Consider the following 22,804-nt stretch of genomic DNA (forward strand, 5'->3'; position numbering starts at 1 on the left):
TTCTTCAGTTGATCCTAGTACGAACCATGATATAAAAATGTGTATTTAAAATGCATTTGAACATGCATGCAAGATTATTATATTTTATATATAATGTATATCTGAACATTCTTTTAATAATTCATGAATATGACACATCATATTATGCCAGAAACCATACTTTACAATGGTTGGATTCATATAAACTGCTAAACTAAAGCTGTCCTGTATGGATTGTTTCATTTTTAATATCTTACCTTTTGAATGAATACCTAGTCAGAAAAAAGATATAGACTATGTTTTCTATTTTTTTTCTCTAGGGACTGAAGATACTTAATTTCATGTTCAAGGGGCATTATTCTTAAGGAAAATGTTTTAAGATGATTATTAATAAATGTATTCAAGGTTAATTTATCAGGAGATTAAGCCTATTGGAAATGCTATAGTAAAAAAGGAAAGGATTTTTGTATGCAGAGGCGTTCATGGGATTGAAAGCTTTCATCAAAACGACAAAAGCAGTAGCACAGCTTTATAAAGCAATGTCCACCTTTTGAACATGCATGCAAGATAATAATGCGTGTACAAAAGGGGCAGAACTATCATTGGGATAGCATGACACTGCTTTGTCATTTGCTCCCCTTGTTTCTCCTCACAGACACCTTTGTTTGTATTCATTGTGGAGCTATCCATAATTTCATACCCTTATGGGTGATTGATATTTGTACCAATTTGCAGCAAGAGCATAATGACATCATTATGCAAATGACATAATTAATACCATTACATTAAAAGACGTAAATTGCTGCAGTGATGTATTTTCCTATTTAATGGATATTTGACATTAACAGGCAAATTGTCAATTAAAATGGAGTTTCACAATATACAATTTTAGACAGAAAGCATGTGAAACTTAAACACATAAATATGAGATTTCAAAAAATCGAATGTGCTGCTCATTCTGTGAAATGACCATAATATTTTTGTTATAGAAGTAGCTTTATTATTACCTCCTCTCATGACAGCAAAAAGAAATCTTAGGGGGAAAAATGTCAATTATTGAACCACTGGTGCAGAATTGATGGAAGTCCCTAACCGTGAAAAAGTATTCACATTAAATCAAGGAAACACTGGCCTTCAATAATACAGAAGGTTTCCTCTAAAAGAGACCCTCTCCAAGTTTATTCAGAAACAGCTAATGAGCTGAAAAATATTAACTGTATACAAGTATCTCATTTTTAACCTACACTAGTGATGCTACAGAGTGAGGCTAACTGGCTGCACAGAGTTTCACATGGAGGCAAAATGCAAAAATAGTTTAGTTAGTAGTAAAATTTGGTTACTGTGAAATCAATACAAGTCTATATATCTGATAGTGGAAGTAATACAATGTTACGGTTCTTGACATTGTACAGATTTCTGTTGACATGGCACACACACGCGCACACACACAGTGACAGCCTTTTGAGAAATATACCAGCAGGAAAAACAAATCCAGCAACACAACCTTCCAATCCCATTGTGCTAATTAATTGCCTCATCCTTCTCTAATTTCCTTAGGATGATGTCTCCAGGTGATCCATTTTACATTTTGCCATTATTTCAAATTTAAAAAAATAGTGAAAGAATGTAAAAAGAATAAAATGTAAGTAAACCCAACTTACCTATAAATAAATGGTGCAACAGTGGCTGTATTTGGATGGCTGTATTGCTGCTGCTGAGGAAGTTGGACAACGCCACTTCCTGGGACTTGCCCACTGGCTGCAGCCATTAAAGGAGAAGCAAATGGTGTACTATTAAGACCAGCACCAGATTCCTTTCCTTCAGAAGCTGGGAGACTAGAAGGAACATACGTTTTCTCATTCCCTTGGGATTTTGCTGTAGATGGGGGCTGGTTTCCTTTTGCATTCCTCAGTTTTTCTGTCTCTTTACTTCCTGAACATACCAGTGAACTATTCTGCTTCGATGTAGGTACTTTTGAACCAGGTTTTGGTATCCCAGTAGATGAAGGAATTAAACTTTCCTTCTTGGCTGATGTTGCTTTGCTCCCCTTGGGGATCAAGCTTGCAATTTTTGAGGTCTTTTTTGCAGGTGTCTCAGGAATCTGTTCCTTTTCATCTTTTACCACCTTTTCAGTGCAAACTTTACTTTTGTCTTTGCTCTTTTCTTCTTTATCCTTTGGCTGTAGCAAAGACTTTTTATTGCTGATATTTTTGCTTCCAGCTTTTGGAGGAGCTAATTTAGGTGATATTTTGGGGCTGTTTGTGGTAGATCCAGCACTACTGAGCCCACCACTGAAGCCATCCATTTCACCACACTCTAAAAAAGCTTCATCTTCTCTTTCGCTCTCAGTGGGACCTGAATTTGATGATGACAGAGGAGGCCGTAAAACAGTCCGAGCATTAACCAGTTTGAATTTCTCTAACATGGATTTCTGCCCAGATGAAGGTGTTTTGGGACCTTCAGAAAGAGGTGGTTTAAGCCTGTCTGCAAGTGGTGTAGGTGAGGTTGCAGGGCTCTGCTGCTTCACAGACAGCATGGTAGAGGTGGCACTGTGTTTGACATTCATTGATTTGCTGCGCCAAGGCTTGCTGGCACTGGGAGAGGGGATGGCAGAGACCGGCTGCTGCCCAGTGGTGGTGGGATGCTGTACATTTCCATTCATACCTGCAGATGGGTGAGGACCTTTGGGAGATTCTAGTTGGAAAGAGAGAGAAAGTACAATTTCAGAGTTTTCCAATGACTTCTAATACAAATAGATAGTAAAGTTGCAATTATTTATTTTAAAAATAAATGTATGCAATTACACCACTTGTTCTATGATTCACATGCTTGTGAAACACTAGAAATGCAAAATTGTTTTGGATTAAACAAGCATACTCAGTTGTGCCATTAACTGCTCTTCTAATACAACCAGTCCATGCAAGCAAATAAGAGTTGTGATACACTTGTAGAAAAACTGAAACAATATCCATACTGTTGTATTCCAGAGGCCTTTTTGGTAACTGTAATATCATAATAGTTAGTGACAAATCCATACAAATCTATATATTTGATATTGTAAGCTGCCCTCTCATTCAGGATGTGAGGAGCAAGGCATCTTCTGCTGATGCCAACCATATCTACCTGCACTTTCACAGTTATCAGATCAGAAATATCAGTCTGAATAAGTAAAGTTGCCAGACTCTTTGAATGGCCTTGTTGTGTAAGATTAAGAATACCAATATCTTTCAATGTTGCTATAATACTGTTAATGAATAATCAGTTGCCAAACATGAGAAAATATTGGAAAGGTCTATGGTAGTAATCTTCCATAAAACTGCATAAGCATCCAAAGCCAGAAATAGTTTAAAATAAAGATGACTAAAGCAAGGTGACAGTGAGAGATGGCCAGAACTAACAGCAAAAACAATTTCCACAAGAAAGGCTTTTTCAAAACAATGTGCTCAGTTTCAGACTTTGAATTTTATCTTTATCAATGAAATGTAAAGATTGATCAATATGATTCTGTATGACCATGGTTTAATTTGTTGCTTCAAAACCAAGTCATTATATAGTCAACATAAAATGTGTAATTTGAGGGGTGTGGTGTGTGTTTATTTTACAGTTTTCATGCATTTTGGTATTTTTAATATATATTCTCTGTTTTGTATTTTTCCCATTTTTCCTATGTATATTTATAGTAATAAATAAACAATAAAAACAATTGCTTGCTCTGCAGATGTATTAGAGAGGACGGAACCTCAGAAAAGATTTTCAAATTGGCAAACTATACTAATAAGAAAGGCAGAAATTAAACTGAGGGGAAAAAAGAATTTTCATAGATTCCAAGCTACAAAAAGCATAGATCCATATAACTTCACTCACATATTTCTTTTTACTGCTAATGTTTACAGTAAATTTGAAGGTGAAAGTATTTAACATTAGAGGGAAATATGCATGTCATTTGTGGTCTTGCCCAGAAAGAGATCTACCGCAAAATAAAGTAAGGGAGGGGAAAACCAGCTGTGATGTTATTGTTACCCAGACTAATGTTGAAGAGAAACAAGAATTTGAAGGCAGGAGCTGGGAACCTAGGAAACTGCAGCTTAGAAAGTTTTCTCTGTTGAGCAAAATCAGAAGACCAAGTTCATGTATTTATAATTTATCGATTTCTTCCTTCCTGATTATCCAAGTCACCTTGGTGTTGCTTGCTGGCCACTGAAGCACACTAAAACATACTGAGCTAGATTACATAATTAAACTCTTAGTCTTCTGATTCCAGGACTCCATCACCTCTTACACCTTGAAATGATGCAAAGCAGTAAGGTTGATCAGAAATATGAACTGATATGGTAGAAAACAGCTACATGTGGATTCAGAGACTCCAGTGGTAACAAATAAGCTGACTAGTGTATGGTACCTCAGTACCCATGCTTTTGCTCCCTTAGGAGAACACTTCTGTTGTCCTTTGCTGACCCAATTCCTTCCTTAGTAGTGGAAACATAATGCTCATTAATGTATAACATGTACATTTGACATGTAAAATCAAAAGGGAAGTTAACATTTGTTTGGAATAAGGAGTGATGGAAGTTATGGTCTGACATGTAATCTTATTTGTCCTACATCTCCACACGCTCAGTTTTGGTGGCCCATGGTCATCATTTTCAAGGAAAGTGTTACAAGTATGCAGTGCAAGGGTTTGTGCCAGTGACTTAGATCAAAATAGAAAAGCACATGATTATATTCAGAAAGTTTTAATTTCAATTCACACCATCTGAACCAGAAGCTGAGATCTTGGAAAGCTCTATCAAGCAGACTTTTCCAATCTGACACTTGCCAGATAGGTGGGATTTCAGTTATTGCAATTTCCAACCACGATGGCAAATGACTGTCCAAGAGCTATGTGCCTAAGTCAAGAAGACTAGTATATACCATACCAAATCAAATGTAATGAGTTAGTCACCTAATTGAAGACCGGGCTACACATTATACTAAATACATTGTTTGGGCTTCTACAGGTAGTGACTGCCTCATACAACGGCCATTTGCAGTTTACAATAGTGATGAAAAAGTAACTTTGTGAAGTCCTCACATTTATGACCTTCACAGGCCTGTAAAGCAAAGGAAAGCTGAAGTAAGAGTGTGAGCACAGTCACAGTTCCACTTAGTGACTGCCTTGCTTAACAACTGAGTTGCTGGTCCCAATTGTGGTCACTAAATGAGGACTGCCTGTATATTACTTTATTACTTTTAAATAGCACCAGTAGTTAAACTTTTTTTCCAACATTTACCTATCCTCATCACCTCTAATGTTGGAGGAAAATTCTGAGAGTGCCTTGGACTACAAGAAGATCAAACCAGTCCATACTCCAGGAAATTAAGCCAGACTGCTCACTTGAGGGAACGATATTAAAGGCAAAACTGAAATACTTTGGCCACATAATGAGAAGACAGGACACCCTGGAGAAGAGGCTGATGCTAGGGAGAGTGGAAGGCAAAAGGAAGAGGGGCAAAAGGGCAAGATGGATGGATGATATTCTAGAGGTGACGGACTCATCCCTGGGGAGCTGGGGGTGTTGACGACCGACAGGAAGCTCTGGCGTGGGCTGGTCCATGAAGTCACGAAGAGTCGGAAGCGACTAAACGAATAAACAACAACAACATCACCTCTAAAGCATGTTTTTGATTCACAGCATTGAAAAAGGCTATGATCAGTACCAATGGTAGTTTCTTTTCCCAAGCAAGTAATACCCTCAGAAAGAAGGAACTTTTAAAATAAATATTCTACAGATATAAATGTTTTTTTATAAATGTTTATAAATACATATTTATATCTTCAAAGCCCATTTCTGACATTTTGAGATGCAAAGTGAATGTACCATGTCATATGTGCATATGTGGGCAAGGAGAGGGGGCAAGCTTCTTTTTTAAACCACTGTAAGTTTATATTAGAGTTCTTGTGCATTTCCTGAGTGAAAATGAGGGTAAGCTATGCTACTGATTTTCAGCAACAGAGAAGAGACAGCATAAAAGGAGGCTCAACTGTCAAAGGCTACCTACATCTGGTTGTAAAGGCTGGGTGACTTTGAGCCAGTCACTCTCTCTCAGCCCAACTCACCTTACAAGGTTATTGTTGTGGGGAAAATAGGAGGAGAAAGGAGTATTAGGTATGTTCCCTGCCTTGAATTATTTATAAAAATAATAAAGATGGGATAAAAAAATCTAAAAAAGAAAAAAGAAAACTTAAACACTACCATGCTACCACAGTTCTGATTTTTTTCTTCAAAGTAGAAGAATTAGGATGGCAGGCCAATATGCACATTTAATACAATGTGCATTTTTGCCCTTAGGTGAAAGTAGATTATTACATCAATATAATTTTAAATTTTAAAAGATTCCTCTGATTTCTTGCTATAATTGAATTTCACAGTAAAAAAAAAAAAAGAATTTTCTTTCTAGCCTTTCCCTCATGCAAAGATCAGTAGCAAACTACTGCAAATCTATCTCTGCAATATAGGATGGACTTGCTAATATGAGACTGATTTTTGAAAAAACTAATACTCATTTTAAAAGAAACTGTTGCTATAAGATTAAGTTGTACTCAGCACGGATGATGTACATTAAAAACAATAACACTCATAAAGTATTCTGATAATATGATTATTTTAAAGATTTTCTTAAAGAGCAAAAAACAGAATAAATTATGCACAATCATGTAAATTAATTTTCTTCTGAGCCTTTGGTTGTTCTGATTTATTTTAAATTATGAACTGATTGATACTTTGAATTATTTTTAAAATCCCTGGATTAATCTGGCAATTAAAATCCAAATATATTTTCTTTGAAGTATTAATAAGATTCCTTATTAGTAACAGGTACATAGATTTTTAAATAAGTTATCACAACTGTGATCGTATAAATAATACATTCTATAGTCAATAGATTTTTATTGCTTATTTGTTTATTTATGTATTTACCCATTCATTCATTTCATTTATATCTTGCTGAAATCCACCAAGACTCTCAGTGGTACACAAGATATAGACAACATCCAAAATATCTATGGTACATTATAGAAAACTAATCTCAATAAATCACTGAGAATAATAATGAAAGCCCTATCAAGATAATTTCAATTGATTATCAGTTGTTCTATGATCCAGTATTATGACCCAAATCATAAACTCTGTAGTATTTATCCTACCAAAAGAAAAAGAAAAGAAGAGTATATGGTGCAAATGATAAATTTAAGCCAACTTTCAGGAAAGGAAAGGAAAGGAAAGGAAAGGAAAGGAAAGGAAAGGAAAGGAAAGGAAAGGAAAGGAAAGGAAAGGAAAGGAAAGGAAAGGAAAGGAAAGGAAAGGACTTTACTATACATAAAGAAAGATCCCAAGGGAACAATATCATAAGCTAAAAATCACTTGGTGCATAAATGCATACCTCCCAAGTAAATGAAATTTTGAAATGTTAATAATGTTATTTTTCTAACCAAAGAAGAGCTATCATAGATAATTCTGTTGTTATTCAAAGACATCTACTCCCACCTTGTGGTAAGTGTGGTATGTGTTGTTTTAAAAATATTGTATGCTTATAATTTTATGTTCCTTTACCTTGATATTTAAGAACATTATTAATTAACATACTTTTATTAATGTAATTCTATCAGCTGTGTTTGAAAATGAAAGATATAGAATTTACCACAAGATGGGGATAGATGTCAGTATTTGCACATCAGCTAATGTTTTGCCCTTGTTCACTGCTTGTAATTGTACATACTGTATATATTTACTATAATATCAATTCTCATTTTTAAATAGGATATTATTTCACCAAAAAAAGGCTGCTTGATTGACTTGCCAAGAATCACTTAGCTCATAGCCAAACCAAGATCTGAATCTGTTTTTCCAATTTCTAATGTAGCCATAAACAGAAGGCATGTTATATTTATTCAGATAAGGTTGCTTCTTGAAAGCAAAAATCATGAAGCTGACTTTGAAAACTGTTGATGTCACTTTATTTTCTTGAATGTATGACTTTTTGACTTTTGGTTAAGATCAAGAACAGCATTTTTAATGTAATGTTACACACACCTTTTTGAAGAATGTAAGTCTTTACTAAATATCTCACTTTGAATATGTGAATATATAGTAAGCAAATATGTGAATAAAAATAACATCTAATTTTAAAAGACTTGTGATTGTATCTAGTTTTGATGTTCTGATTCTGAAGAATATTTTCACATATACAGTACTGGTGGCATGAGTACAACCAGAAGAAAAATTGTGTGCCCACATGGTGCAGTTTTCTTCAGGCAGAATTGAGACATTACTTGAACACCTGATGGTTACTCTGGGCCCCATTTGCAAAAATGAACTTTCTAGCCACCATATTTGAAACAGCCCAAGGTGGCTGGATGCAACTGCTACTTTAAAGTTCCACAAAGCTCAAGACCAGGGCAATGTCAGGAATAGTGGAGGAACCTCTTTAGGCTTCTGGGTTCAGTAAGACAACATCTATGAAGCACTCACCTTTTTCATTTCCATTTGCATAATGTGGAGGTTTGTTTTTGTCAATGCTATTAAAGCTCTGACTTCTTCGATTTAAATTTGAAGCTCCCTGGACTTTGGTACTGCTGCCTGCAGCTGGCACCCTTGAGGGCCCAGGAAGCCTAGAATGGTATAGTCAGAAATAAATGCATTGCATTTGTAAACATGTGTAAGATAACTTAAATAAATCCACAGACCTGAATAACAACAACAACAAACATTCATGTGCTCCATGGTTAGTTAGACACTGCCAGTGAGTTATCAATTAAAAAGCACAAATGGAAAATAGATTTTATATAGGATCACAAACAAACGTATAAGTATCCTTTGCATTTTCCATTTACAGTGCACAAATGATTCCCCTGTATGCTTCATATACAATTCTACTTTTTCTTTCCCAATTTTTAAAAATATAATGAAACTCAGTGCAGCATTTATTTGAGAAATACACTGTGTACACAATTTCTTAAATTAATATATGTTTGACAGCAGGGTAGCTGTCATAACAAAAACAACAAAGATACTTGTGGCATTGATAAATAATAAATATGTAAGCTTTTAAGGAACCATAATACTCTCTGTTATTTATCCTGTTTATAGGTAGGTATTTGATGATGATACTAGTGATTGATGTGGTTGAGAAGCCTTTGTCTCAATAAAAATCATAAAAATCCTTGCATTAAAATGATCCATCCATTCTAAAAGACCACAGTTCCAGTTACATATTCCACTTGTTGGTGTTTGCTGCCACCATATGAAACTTCCTGGTTAGTAAAGTTAAAATTAATAAAAATGCCACTGTCTACAAATTCACATTATACGATGTATATTTCATAGCCTAGTTTAGTGATAAAACAATTTTAGGCAACCTCAAATTATGTCCATCGACTTGTACCTAGAGACTTTGCATCATTGATGGAATTTGACTGATATTTAGGTCAGATTGGGTTTTTTAGCAAAACTGATCTGACCTAAATATCTATCAGTCAAATTCCAACACAAAACCCCTATCACCATTAGCAATAACTGAAAGATAACATAGCTTAAATAGAAAACAGAGCATATTTTAATATATCACAGTGCCTTCCTTTTAACAAACTGTAGCTATATCCCCTCCCAGAAAACCCTGAAATCAGTTCCATTTCTCTACACAGACTTTATGTATTACAAAACAAAATCAGTCTTGAATTGCAACTGCTTATCTAATACTTCCATTTCAGCTCTGAGTACTGTGATATAGATTGCTGATAAACTGCAATATTAGGTGTCTAAGTGTGCAGCTTTGGGGGGGCGGTATGTTCTGATGATCAGTCTGTTCTTCTTTGCCTATGCAACAAGCAAAGCAGGTTGTTTAATCTCTAAATACTAATTCAATTATATTTTGACTATATTAAAATTATGTTAAAATCCATTGTTTGTATTAATAACCCTAATCCTAAGAAAAATAAAAGGCCTTTTGAATACTTGAAAATAGATTTTAAAGCACTTACAACAAATATATAATACATGCAAATGTCTAGTAAGCGAAGTATAAAATACAAGGGCATTTTTCACAATATATATTTATTCCACTTGCAGATATTCCACCATAGAATCATTTTAAGCAACAAAGGAAATGCAAAGTTTAAAGTAACAATAATTTACAAGGAACATACTTTTGATTAAAATTTTACAAACACTCCTATAAATTTATACTGTGGGACAAACAACTGTTAACTTCCAGACAGAACAAATTGTGAATGAGACAAGAGAATCCATAAGAAATGAGACTGAAAACCTATGACCACAGGTGCACAACAACTGCCCTCTGGTATAGCTCATTTCAAGTTATCCCAGATAGAATGACTCAGATAGAATGATTTAATCACTGGATTACTCAACAGATAGCTCATTGTCAGTAATGAACTGTTTTTAAAGGGATACACATAATAGACGGAACACAAAAGGAGGAACCAGGTGTCTTCCTTTAGGAAATAAATGCATTGGAGGTAGTAATTCAAAGTGAGAAAGCCACACACCATGGCACAGAGACAGGATTATCCATCAACATCCAGGCTGCTTAGAGTCGTAATATTTGCACTCAAAGTATGTTCTGTGTCTAGCCAGTTTCACAGAAATTATACTTGCCCCCAAATACTTCATTTCATAAAAACCTTTATTAAGTATGTGTTATATATACTGGAAAAGCACAAATGATTCTATTCCAGTACAGTTTTAATATACAACATATGTAGCTTATCTACACAGATTGACAGTGATTTGTTTCAGAATCTTTGTATGTATTTCCTATCCCAGCTTAGACACTTCAGGACCTCAATCTACTTTTAGTTGTAAAATGTGTGCTTTACTGCAAAGCTACAATCTTTTCTAACAGATCTTCCCTTATGTGAAAAATGATAATGGAAAACAAATTATGAGACAGTTGTGCATTTCCATACCCAAGCCCACAATTAAGCTACTCTATTATTCATAGGGCCTGTTTCTTCTTTTCTGTTTAAAATATACAACTGTGCTGTTCCAGAATAAGCATTAATACACAATTCAATTTATCCTCTTTCAAGCTAGGACAATAAATGAAGAAGATGATGATTTTGTTGAGTTGGATGAAAACTCTACCACTCAATTAACCAAATTTATTTTTACTCAGTGTACTGTATGAGCTTATCATTGTGGCTTGGTAATAGGCACAAAACTGGGCATATATGGTTTGTTCAACAAACCAAGATAAAAGAAAAATAATTATCTGAATTAGTGCAATGTGAAACCCCGCAAAGATAGACAAGACTGGAAATGAGATTAGCAAGCAACCATCAGTTGCAAACTAGATTCTGCAGCACAGCTAAATGTTTCAAGCCTTTTCTGAATTATGTCTGTAATTCAGTCTTTCCCAACAAGTTGCCCTCCAGAGGTGTTAGAGTACAACTTAAAATAATAATCCTAGACTTGGAAGAAGCCAATTAGGACACAAAATCCAAAGCCTGTTTGGTATATGAAATCGAATTAAAGCATCCCAGACACATAGCTATGTAGCCTTCACTTGAACACCTTCAACGAATGTTCAGTAGCCAATTCTCTATCTGGAAAATTGGTTCTATTTTAAATTTCTATTATTCCCAGCTAATGTTCATACTGTAGTGATTAAACACTTCTGAAGAGCATATGGTTAGGGAAGACCAATGTGTCTGAGCTAAATGAATTTCTTAAATTTAAATCTAAGTCAGAGCTTTTGAGTATCAATTGCCAATAGAAGCTGAACAGCTCCTTTGAAATAGTTATATTACTTTGCTGAGTTGCAGCATAAGGATATCCCTACTACTAACCTAATGCATATTCTTTTCTGTAGTCATGGCCAGTTTTCCACTAGCCAACAGAACATCCTCTAAACCCTACATCTGAAATATAATAATGAAAGACCTTAATGTCTATTGAGCCTCAGAGAATAAAAAATGCCAGTGGGCAGTGATTCTATTAAGCATCACTAGCAAGCAATAAATTAGAGATGTTAACTGACCTAGAAGGCTTTTTTTGACTGGTTGCAATTCCACTGTGATTAGACTGAGTTGTATATCTGGCTGTCAGACTGCATGAGAAGAAACAGAGAAATTGAATTAAAGATTGTTGTTGAATATGCATAAAAAGCACAGACTTACCACCAACTGATGAGTTAATGCAGGACATGGATAGAACATGAATAGAAAGCAAATTAATTAAAGAAAGAGTTAGATGTAATGTTAACACACTGAGAGTTTCCAAAATACAACTTATGTTGTAATGCACTACACTTTGTACTACTTTAGCTCATAGAAAAACACTCTCAGATGTTATCACTTTAAAACACTTCTGAAATCACTGCAGAATTCACTACCTGCTCTAGGTTTTATTGTCAAAGGAGCTTTCAGTGCAGAGCTCCACTGTGAATATGAATTGAAGATAATGCATGTGATTAAAAAATATATAAAAGGATACCCATTCAAGATCACTAATGGGCCATTACTCTTTCAGAATGTTGAGAATGTTATCTAGCATTTTATGGCTATATACTGGGCTTTTTTGGAAATGACAAAGGATCAGTATGACTTTGCACAGTAGCAGATAACTATGAATCTTCATTATCACATTCTGTAACTCATTTGCCCATCTATTTAATACATTCATAGAGTTGGAAGGAGCTATTTAGACTATCAAATCCACCCTCTGCTCAGTCTAGGAATCCAACTTAAATCACCCGCAACAGAAAGCTATACAAGCTCCACTAGAGCACATTGAGCAAAATCACTTTGAGCATATCTACCACCTTTCTAGGCAATTGGTTCCACTGCCAAAGTGATTATACTGTTATGAAGTAAACCAATTATCCAACTAAAGCTAACAGTAAATCAATCATCCAACTCTTATCAGCTCTTATTGCTGTGGAAATATCCTTAGTCATAGAGCAGATAACTATTTGTCCTAAGCACATCTCATGCTAGCAACATGGAAAATTGTGAAGTAGAAAGTTAAAGGTGAAGACAGGTGCTGGACTAGCACTGACAAGAAAGTAATAAAGCTAATTCTAAAGTGATGACAGTGACAAGTGAAATGACTTTATTTGATTTATTAACAAAGGATGTGATATGACTAGACAAATTATTCTTTGGTCAACTTGTTTCTGAACTGCACCAAGTCAGAATGCTGAAAATATCACCCTTCTAAAAAGTTAAAAAAACAAGCAAACTAGAGAGCTCATTGAAATTTGGCTATGATGTGCGGGGGGGCAGGGGAGATGCAGGCAGGCACAGACCAAAGAAGTGGAAAACAGGAAAAATGTACAGAGCTGAACTTTATCCAGATAGCTTTGACTTAATGCCTAGGGTTGGCAAACCCTGTTTCTATTAGAAATAGCAAACAAAGCAGTTCTGTAGTCTAGGTATTTGGAATTAAGCAAATAGCTGAAGGCTTGGAAAGTGTCAAAGAAGAACTCATGGGACTTGGCTGAAGGACTATTTAAGCTTTGGAATTTTTTCCAAGATATCAGTGCAGCACTAGGAAACAACAGTGAGGAATACAGGATGCGGGAAAGGAGTGGCAAGACAGAGAGCTTGAATCAGCATTAATTTGCTTATCTACTTGTCAGTCACATCAATCAAAAATGAGAGAAACAATAAAAACCCTGTATAAACAATTTGGTATAAATCAGTCACTTTCGTGTGATCATAGTTCACATCAGCAAAAGCTGACATTTAGTTTCCTTGTAAGAGGTAAGGCATGGTTTTCTATATTCTTCTTGGAACAGAAAATGCTTCCATGTGAAATTAAAGTTAAGCAGTAATGAGATTGCTATGTATTGGGGAAAAGGGACTAAAATAATTGTGCTGAGGGTAGTAGAGATATAGCCTAGTTCACAATAAAATAATCTACTTTCGACCTAATAATGATAAAGCTCAGGCCATAAAAGCCATAAGGGAAGAATATTTATTTTATTTATTTATTAAATTTATATTACTGCCCATCTCCCCCAATGGGGGACTCTGGGTGGTTTACAATAAAAATATTGGCTGGTGGTGAATGCTAAAGCTGATTGCAAACACTTTAATTTATTCTTTTAGTCTGGATTAATGCACTAAATGATAAATTGCTTAATTGGATTAAAAACAACAAGCAGTTAGCACATATAATAACCTTACAAGGTAGGTAGCTTCCTAAATGTAAAAACAAGGATTTTACTTTATAATTTGTAATATTTATTTATTTATCGATCGATCGATCTAGCAATAACAACTGGAGAAATTCCAGAAAATCCATATACTGAAAGGTAATCCTTTCCTTTAATTTCCAAATGTTTAATGAAATCACATATTTATAGCTTCATAGGTAATAAAGTTAGACACAGTGAGAGAGAAACAGAGAGAGCTAAGCTATGGTTATGACATGATAAATAATATTTTAACTTTAGCTCTAGACTATAAGTTTAGGCTCAATCGAAGAATATTCAAACCTGACTGAAAAGAAATATGAAGTTCTGTTTTCTCTCAAACAGTATTAATTTTCTTAACAATCTGAGTTGCTCTATATCCATAGGGCCTCATTATCAGGTATGGTAGAAAGCCTCACCTGTTTTCAGACCTCAACCCATCCTATAACTTAAGGGGTCATCAGAGACACACTTTCTGAGGAGTGACAGGGAAGGATAGTTTCATTTGGTCTCAGGCCGTTTTTTTCTTTCCCGTGTAAACTGAACCAACACATTCTGCTGCCAAAGGCTAAAACAGCCTTCCTTCCCTACGCAGAAGTATAGCCAGCTAAAAGATGGGTCTTATTTCATTTCCCAGGATAGACCAGTGTCGTCAACGATCTTAGGTTATCTTAAAAGGAGTACATTGCAGGCTCTTGGTGGAAGGGATAAACTTTCTTCAGCTGGAAAGATCAGGTCAGGAGGTTCAACTTGATTGTTCTGCTAGCAAGTTAGCATCCATACCTTTTATCCTTGGAAGATGGGTCTGGCAGGGAGGATTTAAAATCACCCTCCCCTCCCAAGAGAGACATTTTACAAGCTGTTGAGAGTCTAAAAATGATAGTCACAATATTCACTGTAGGCAGGAATTACCTTTACAGCTAGTTCAAAGGTTTAGGAATGCAATATCAGTCACATTACATCAAATCAAAACAAAACACTTTTGAACTCATGTTATTGTTATAAGTTAATGAAACAATTAAATTAGCACTAGAGATTTTGTATCACAAACATGACCAGTGTTGGATATAATTCAGTTAAACTATGCCAGATGATAATGTAAAAAAGATATAGGAGAGAAAGTAAAGGGCAGCAAGGAGCCTAGAAACTTTTCACACTAAATGTTAACCCTCAAACTAAAGGGAACATGCATACACAGTCATGCTGTTATACAGCTACCTATCTGCACACACACACACACACACACATATACACATATACATAATGTATATCTGTGTGTGTGCATGTATGCATGTGTATGCATATATACACGTGTACAAGTGCACACACACTTTTAACTTTATAAGGAAAAAAACTCACTCTGTATTTGGATTTCTGCCATGATTCTTCGGATTGTGGCTATAGGCACTGAGTTTAAAGTTCAATATTTTCATGTTAGCAAAATGGAATATGGAAAGAACAATATCAGGTATGGAAATAATTGTAGAAGAGGTAATTTTTTAAACACACTGTATAAATAGTACTTATTATAGTCCAGAATTCATACATAGGTGAGAAAAATGCCTAAAACTTGTTTTGAAAACTAAAGATAATATATGAGGGTTGAATGAAAAGTAATATGCTCATCTTCATAACTCTAGTTTAAAGACAAGACAACCCATGACCTGCTGTATCATCCTTGCAGAGATATTTCCTTACCGAAACAGAAATACAGAATGACCACAGGTGGGCAAAAAAGCAGTGGAAGAGGGAGTGACTTCCAACTTCCCACCAGGTTTCCCATTGACTTTGCTTGTGGGAAGCTGGCAGGGAGCATTGGAAATTATTCCTCCTCCTCCTCCTCCTCAGCTGACCCATGGAACTGCCTGCCACTTTGCTGGGGGAAAGGGAAACAAAGGGAGCCACAGGCGGTGAGGAAACTGCCGCCCCGCTCCTGATGTGTCCCCAAGGGCCCCCTCCCTCCAGGGAGGAAGAGGGCTCACTTGTCGACCACCAGCCCCTCCCACCCCCAGTCAGCACTACCTTACCAGCAGGCATCCGAGTTGCCCTCTCATCCTTCCCTCGCCAACCACCGCCATTAAGAGATTGCAAATTTCAGCCTCGGTTCCAAAGCAGCCAATCGCCACTCACCTGTCAAGCCTGGCCGTCAGTCAATTGGGCTCAGGGGCCAGAGGGAGGTGGGAAAGAGGGCAGGGATATGCCCCTCCCATCTTCTCTTGCACCCTATGGGTTTCTGGAAAGTGTAATCAAAAGGCATGGTGGCTCTGAAGTGGCCACAGCTTTGCCAAATTTCAATCCCACTGAAGTAATGAGTCCCAGATTTTGGATGCATTCTGTAAATTATATTTGAGGTACCTTGGTTCAGAACTGTTGCCCTATGAAGCACCATTTCACCTAATTGAAGATTACAGACATGAGAGTTTTAGTAGTATATAGGGATATATTACTAAATTAAATAGGAGAATAATACCTGATACAAGCTCATCTGTTATTTGCATTTACTTTTCCACATGATCACCAACATTTGCTATATACACTTCTACCAACAGTGGAAAAGCTCATCACAGAAGAACTCTTTGCCTCTTCAGTCAGGTCCTGACAGTGCTTTCCAGTTCTTCATCTGAGTTAAACAACTGCCTACGAAAGTATTCCTTCAATTTTGGAAAAGGAGGAAGTCACATGGCACCATCTCTGGCAAATGTAGTAAGACAGTGAGATCCAACTTCACGATTGCATTTTGGATGGCTTGTGAGTTGTGAAGCATAGCGTTGTCATTTGTCATGGCCAGCTCTGATTTGCAAGAATCTGAATTAGAAGATGCTGTTTCTGATGTCATGGACAAATGCCAAATCCGGGAGAGCCAAATAAGCAGGGACCTGAGGCTGACAGAGCCAGGGACCAGGTAGGGCAGCTGATCTACCTGATCAGATCTAGGATCTCCCCCCAGGCCAAGATCACATTGCGCAGAGGACCAAGCAGCGCAAAGGCATTCTGCATAGCTTGTTGCATATCAAAGTCATTCATTAATTGCCTGTGCCAGCAGCAAGGCTCTATTTAAGAACCATCACCTGCCAGCAACATTTCATTGGAAGCAACTGCTCCATTTACCCAACATTCTGTTTGCTTCCTGAAAACCTTGCTTGTGGAAATTCTGTTCCTTTGTAGCCTGAACTGCCTGATGACCTTGCAATGATGCCCTGCACCTTGGACTATGATTCAGTTTGCATGCTGTTTTTTCCTCTGGATTCTGGCTACTGGCAAAGTCACCATGGCAAGCCCTTAAGGACTATTTGGGAGGAGCATGTGTGCATGCTTCTGTGCTTTGCCTGCCACTACTTGTGTTTGCCTCTCCCAAGTAAAACCCATTTACCCACTATGCCTCTGTGTATATGTGTGCATGCTTTACCTGAGACAGAACGTCATGTTGCAGCAAAATGTCTTTCATGTGCTTTTAAGCACTGCTTAATTGTTGTTTAAAGTTTTGAGCATTGCAATGTAGCACGTTGAGTTGATGCCAGATTCAAGGAAATCCATGTGAATGACACCATCTGCATCCCAAAAAACTGTAACCATGTACTTTCCTACCAAGATCTGGCTTTTGATCCCCCCGCCCCCGGGTGATGCTTTATAATGACATTCCATGGACTGACACTCTGGGTCATAATGATGAATCCATGTTATACAGAAGTTACCATGCTGTGAAGAAATTTCTCACCTTCATCATTGTAGCATGACAACAGTTATTAACAAATTTCAACTCTTGAAGCTTTCAACTCTGTGGCTATTATGAGAGAAACCCATCTTGTACAAACCTTCCAATATTGAAAAAAACATCAATAATATGATCCACATGTTCCAGTGAAATGCCAAGTCTGACAGCAATTTCCTTTTGAGTGACCCACCAATTGTCCTTAATCAGTTCATCAATCTTTCCTCATGTGAAAGATTGAGGTCACAGGTCATCCACTTTATTCTTGATCACAAAATCAGCTCTTCCCAAGTCATCAGCTTTACATTTTTTTGACCTAGTATCACACAGTACTCATGTCAACACAGTCATTGCCATAAACAGCCTGCATACAGTATTGAATTTCAATTGGAAGGTCTGTTTCAGCAGCTAAAAATTCAATCACAGTATGTTTCTTAAAGTTCACTGGCAAGTGCTCACTGTAGGCTTCCATTTCATGAACAGTAACAACACAACCTTTTCTCACAGCGGCCTCCTTGCCAACTGAAGTGAAAAAACAATTTTAAAAAAATCATGACAGAGCTTCTAGCACATTGGTACTGCCATCTGTTGGCAACTTATACATTGGAGGCATTACTTTTCAGTCAACCATCATATTTTAAAACCAGGGATGGAGGGAGAGTAAAAGAAAATTGCTTGCTTTGGCAACAAGAATTATATAAAAAACCACCACCACCACCACCAGTGTTGCTCACACATACACGCAGTTTAATGAAATGGTAGACTTAGTTTGTGACATTATTTTGGCCCTACTAGTATAGCTGATCAGATGATGTTATATGCTCAAAGCATAATACATATAAAGTATTTTCAAGGTTCTTTCCATCTATTTCATGACTATTTCACTGATTAAATTTGCCAACTGTTAATCTGACAAACCTCACAAAACTGCTGATCCAGTGAATTTCAGCATTCATGTAGCTGCTTTCAATATCAACTATACTGAAAAAGTGACTTCTAATTTCATTGAACAAAATGCATATTTAAACTAATGCATAGTAAACTAATGAATTAATCAAATCCATATGAATCTCAAGCTGTTACCACTATCTCTGCATGTCATAATGTCAGTTTATCTATATTTTAGGATTTTGCTGACAGCTCCCTAATCAGTTACTGTCTAAGCCACAAATGTGTTTTTATTTTAGTATGTGGGTAGCTGAGAAGTCATCACATATGAAGCTAACTTTTATTGTATATCAATCTCTATATACTTATCTCTGTTTTTATCTCTGTTGCATAGATTAAATATTATTGATCCTGCTGACAGATCAGCTGGATCTTATCATCTAGGTAAGATTTTTCCATACCCCAGTTTCTTTGAAGTCTCCACTGTGGTTTCCAGTTTCAAATATGAAACTTCTATGGTCAAATTTGTATTTTACATTTTTTTGGATAAACAATCATTTGTGGGAGGTCTTACTTTATGAAGCTTCTGCAATTAAGGTATAAAGCTGTTTAAATGAAAGCATTTTATTTAATATGTAAGTGTTCTAGTATATTTATCCTTTGTTATATAGATATAACAATTATATACAGTAGCTTCACAGTTGTTTAGCTGTGAAGAAACAGTGTCCATGGGAGACGAAACACACATGAGGAATGATCGCAGTTTAGAGCCATAGTCCAAAAAGTCTCCAAATAAGACAGAAAGTGGAGCTGTCAAGAAATACAATAACAAATAGGCTTGGTATTGTGGTGTATTTTAATTTTATACAACATTTTCTGGTCATGAGATGGACAGCTGGACATGTCATGAGTAAAGAGGGTTTCAATCTATATTTTTAAAACTACTGTTTGACAGTTTAATGTATTTCAAGAATACGGTGAAGACAATTGTCATTTAAAGCATTCAGCTAACAAAATCCAAATTCCAGGGTGGGAAGCCTTTAGTTGTACATATTTTTCTGAATTATATTCTCAAGATACTTTGGTCAGCATGGGCACATCTGGGGGATTCTTGTGCTAAGTGATCAAGTCTGAATTGAATGCTTCGTTTGTCATTTTAAGAACACAGACTTTTGATTATTCTTGTGCTTTCTCAATACAATGAAAAAACATTAACTTCATCACAGATATCAGTAAAGTATATACTGGGGCAAAAATAATTTCCTGATCTTAACCTTACAGAAATAACGAATCAAACATTTTCTCTTTTAACATCCAAGCTGATAGTGCATCAAAGAAGTTATTTCTCCACTTATCTCAGATGTAGTCCTTTGAAAAGCATAGGCTGTTTCATCTAAAAGCTTGATTAGGCATGTCAGCTTCTACAAAAAACTACGCTTACCAAGAGCCCAGCTAGAAGCAATTACTAAAAGTAACCATTTACAATCCCTCATGCAAAAGCATAACCACAATGCAAGGTTGTACTCAATAATTCTTCCTCACTTCCCAATAAGTCAGAATGAATGTGAACAATATTTTCTGACCTTTTAGTTGTGTTTATTGAATTAAATTACTCTACCTGATTTAGAAATATAATTAAAGCCACATAAAGCATCTTTATTGATCATTTGACCTTTAGGGAAAAAAGTGCAATGTAGTGTTTGCTGCTACATTTCATTTAATTCGAAGATAACCTATTTCCAATAGTATATACTTCAGTATAAATGCTTGGATATACAACCAAAGTACTCACATAAAGTAGTGTTTTTCAACCTTGGCAACTTTAAGCTGTGTGGATTTCAGCTTCCAGAATTCTCCAGCCGGCATGTCTATACAGCTTAAAGTTGCTAAGGGTGAGAAACACTGGCATAAACTAATATGGGAAATAGATTGCAAGTGGATATCAAAAATTGTATGGTAATGAGGAAACAATTTAATTTGGCACACCAATCATTTTAAACATATAGTGAATGTACTTAAAGGTACTAACCCCTCCCCCCTTTTTTTCTTGCATCACTCAAGTGTCCTTTTGATCTCTCCAAATATTCCTGCTCTTCATTTCTCTCCCCATTTATCTGACTGGAACTTTACAAGAAAATGTCAGGTAAGCCAGGGATGATATGTAAAAGTCCTTTTAGCATGAATCAATTAATTCAAAAGGCTTTTGTTTAAAAGAATACTGAAGAAATGGTGCATTTCCCATCATTTCCAGGTGGGAAAATACATGAAAATAGTATGTTAAATAGAAAAAATACTTCATCTAGTTTTAAAAAGCAAAGAAACTCCTACTCATAAAATCATTCTAACATGTATGATGTGGCTCCACACATTTCAAAGGGGGATGGATAAACTAAGAATTCAAAACCAGCAAGAGGTGTGTCCAAGAGTTTTATAACACTCTTTTCTTCATTGAACCATGAATTAAAAGTTCCTAAAACTCTTATCCACACCACAGTCCAGCAAGCTTGCCACCATTACTATTCAAATCACATCACAATCTTTCACATATATAATTATAAGTAAAACTATCAGAAAATGTATGCGTTTATTTCTAATCCATGCCCCCATCTGAGTGATTTCAATGTGAACAAAACATTCACTATCAATATTAAGATTTTGACCTTCACAACTGTCCATAACAAATAAAATAAAATAAAATAAAATCCATTGTAGATTGTGTTATTGCTTAACAGAAAAAGAAATTAGTCAGTAAACCTTTATTCAACACTAAATATGTAATTACACAAAACAAGATATTAGTGTGTGTGTGAGGAAACACTGTTTTGTTATGCCAGTGCCCTATGCTAAAGCAATCTATTTTATAAAGTTCATCCTTTGTCTTTATAAAAATCTGATGCACTAAGTGCTAGGATACTTAATAATAGCTCCATCCATGCCATCTGATTGATGTATTTAGATAAGCAATAGCTGGTTTGCATTTACTGTGGGAAGCCTGGTGGTTTTAAAAAATACATTTTGCTTTGTAACCCACCTCTCATACAACATCTACCAAAAATCTTCAGGGGGGGCACCCAAACCCCTTTGATGATAAAACTATCTGGAGAAAAAGCAGTCTCCTCCAGGACTGTAGTGACATCCCTAAGTTTGCATTGGTTCACTTTCTACAGCAGGACCACTTTATTTTATGTTGAAAACAAAAGCAATTTTAAAATAGAGGAACAAGATCTTTTTCTGTTATGTTCACAAAACAGACATTATGATAAAGTTATGAATTTACTCTCTTTCATGAAAAAAACAAGATTATCTTCTCTTCTTTACTAATTTCTCAGATTGATTTCCCTAAAATGACCTTCCTAAGATGAAGGGTTATCGGGCTTCACTGTGAGCAGTGAGTCTCCCACACCCAGTTTCATGTCATTGCCAACAAGGGAAAAAACCAAGAAGTTAAATGCCTGAAAATAACTGAATATTTTATATGAACTGTTTTAAGCAACTAAAACTCTTTGAACCTTTATAAAAGAATACATCCCATTAAAGTAAGGCTTACTTCCACGTAAGATTCCCTTGGACTCACAGTTCATTTTTTATTTTGCAGATTTTGAAAATATTTGTTGCATAAAGAAAGCAATTCCAGTTACAGTTTTACTAAGGAAATAATCTGACCTACCTGGACTGCATATCTTGCTGTGTTTTGGACTGGCCAATCTCAGGAGGAGATGGAGAATGTGAGATGTGTTGCTGTAGCTCCACCAAGGACTGATAGTACTGCTGTTGTTGGTGCTGCTGCTGTTTATAACGAGACAAACTGAAAAACAGTCCTAAAATGGCTTTCAAATTTCCATTTCTTATTTCTGCACAAACAAAAAGAAGGAAATGAAAATATCAAAATTAGCTTTCCTTCACAGATGTGCCTAATGAACTTTAGCCATCTTTTCAGTTCTACAAACTGTCTTATATTTGGATTTAATGTGACTTGAGATTTTTAGCCAGTGTATGATGGAATCCTATGTTTCATATTGGATATTAGATACA

The 22,804-nt window shown here is 35.9% G+C and overlaps 1 protein-coding gene across 1 annotated transcript in view; it reads right to left on the minus strand.

The window, feature by feature from the left end:
- NAV3 (neuron navigator 3) overlaps window positions 1-22,804 on the minus strand; it is a 144,550-nt gene that overhangs the window by 116,118 nt on the left and 5,628 nt on the right. The window contains exons 3-6 of the mRNA XM_063309338.1: window positions 22,440-22,623; window positions 12,016-12,084; window positions 8,487-8,626; window positions 1,641-2,673 (exon numbers count right to left, since the gene is read on the minus strand). Of these exons, the coding sequence (XP_063165408.1) occupies window positions 1,641-2,673; window positions 8,487-8,626; window positions 12,016-12,084; window positions 22,440-22,623 (1,426 nt within the window). The remainder of the gene's footprint in view (window positions 1-1,640; window positions 2,674-8,486; window positions 8,627-12,015; window positions 12,085-22,439; window positions 22,624-22,804) is intronic.

Source organism: Candoia aspera, chromosome 7 (assembly GCF_035149785.1).
Source record: "Candoia aspera isolate rCanAsp1 chromosome 7, rCanAsp1.hap2, whole genome shotgun sequence".
Classification (NCBI taxonomy): domain Eukaryota; kingdom Metazoa; phylum Chordata; class Lepidosauria; order Squamata; family Boidae; genus Candoia; species Candoia aspera.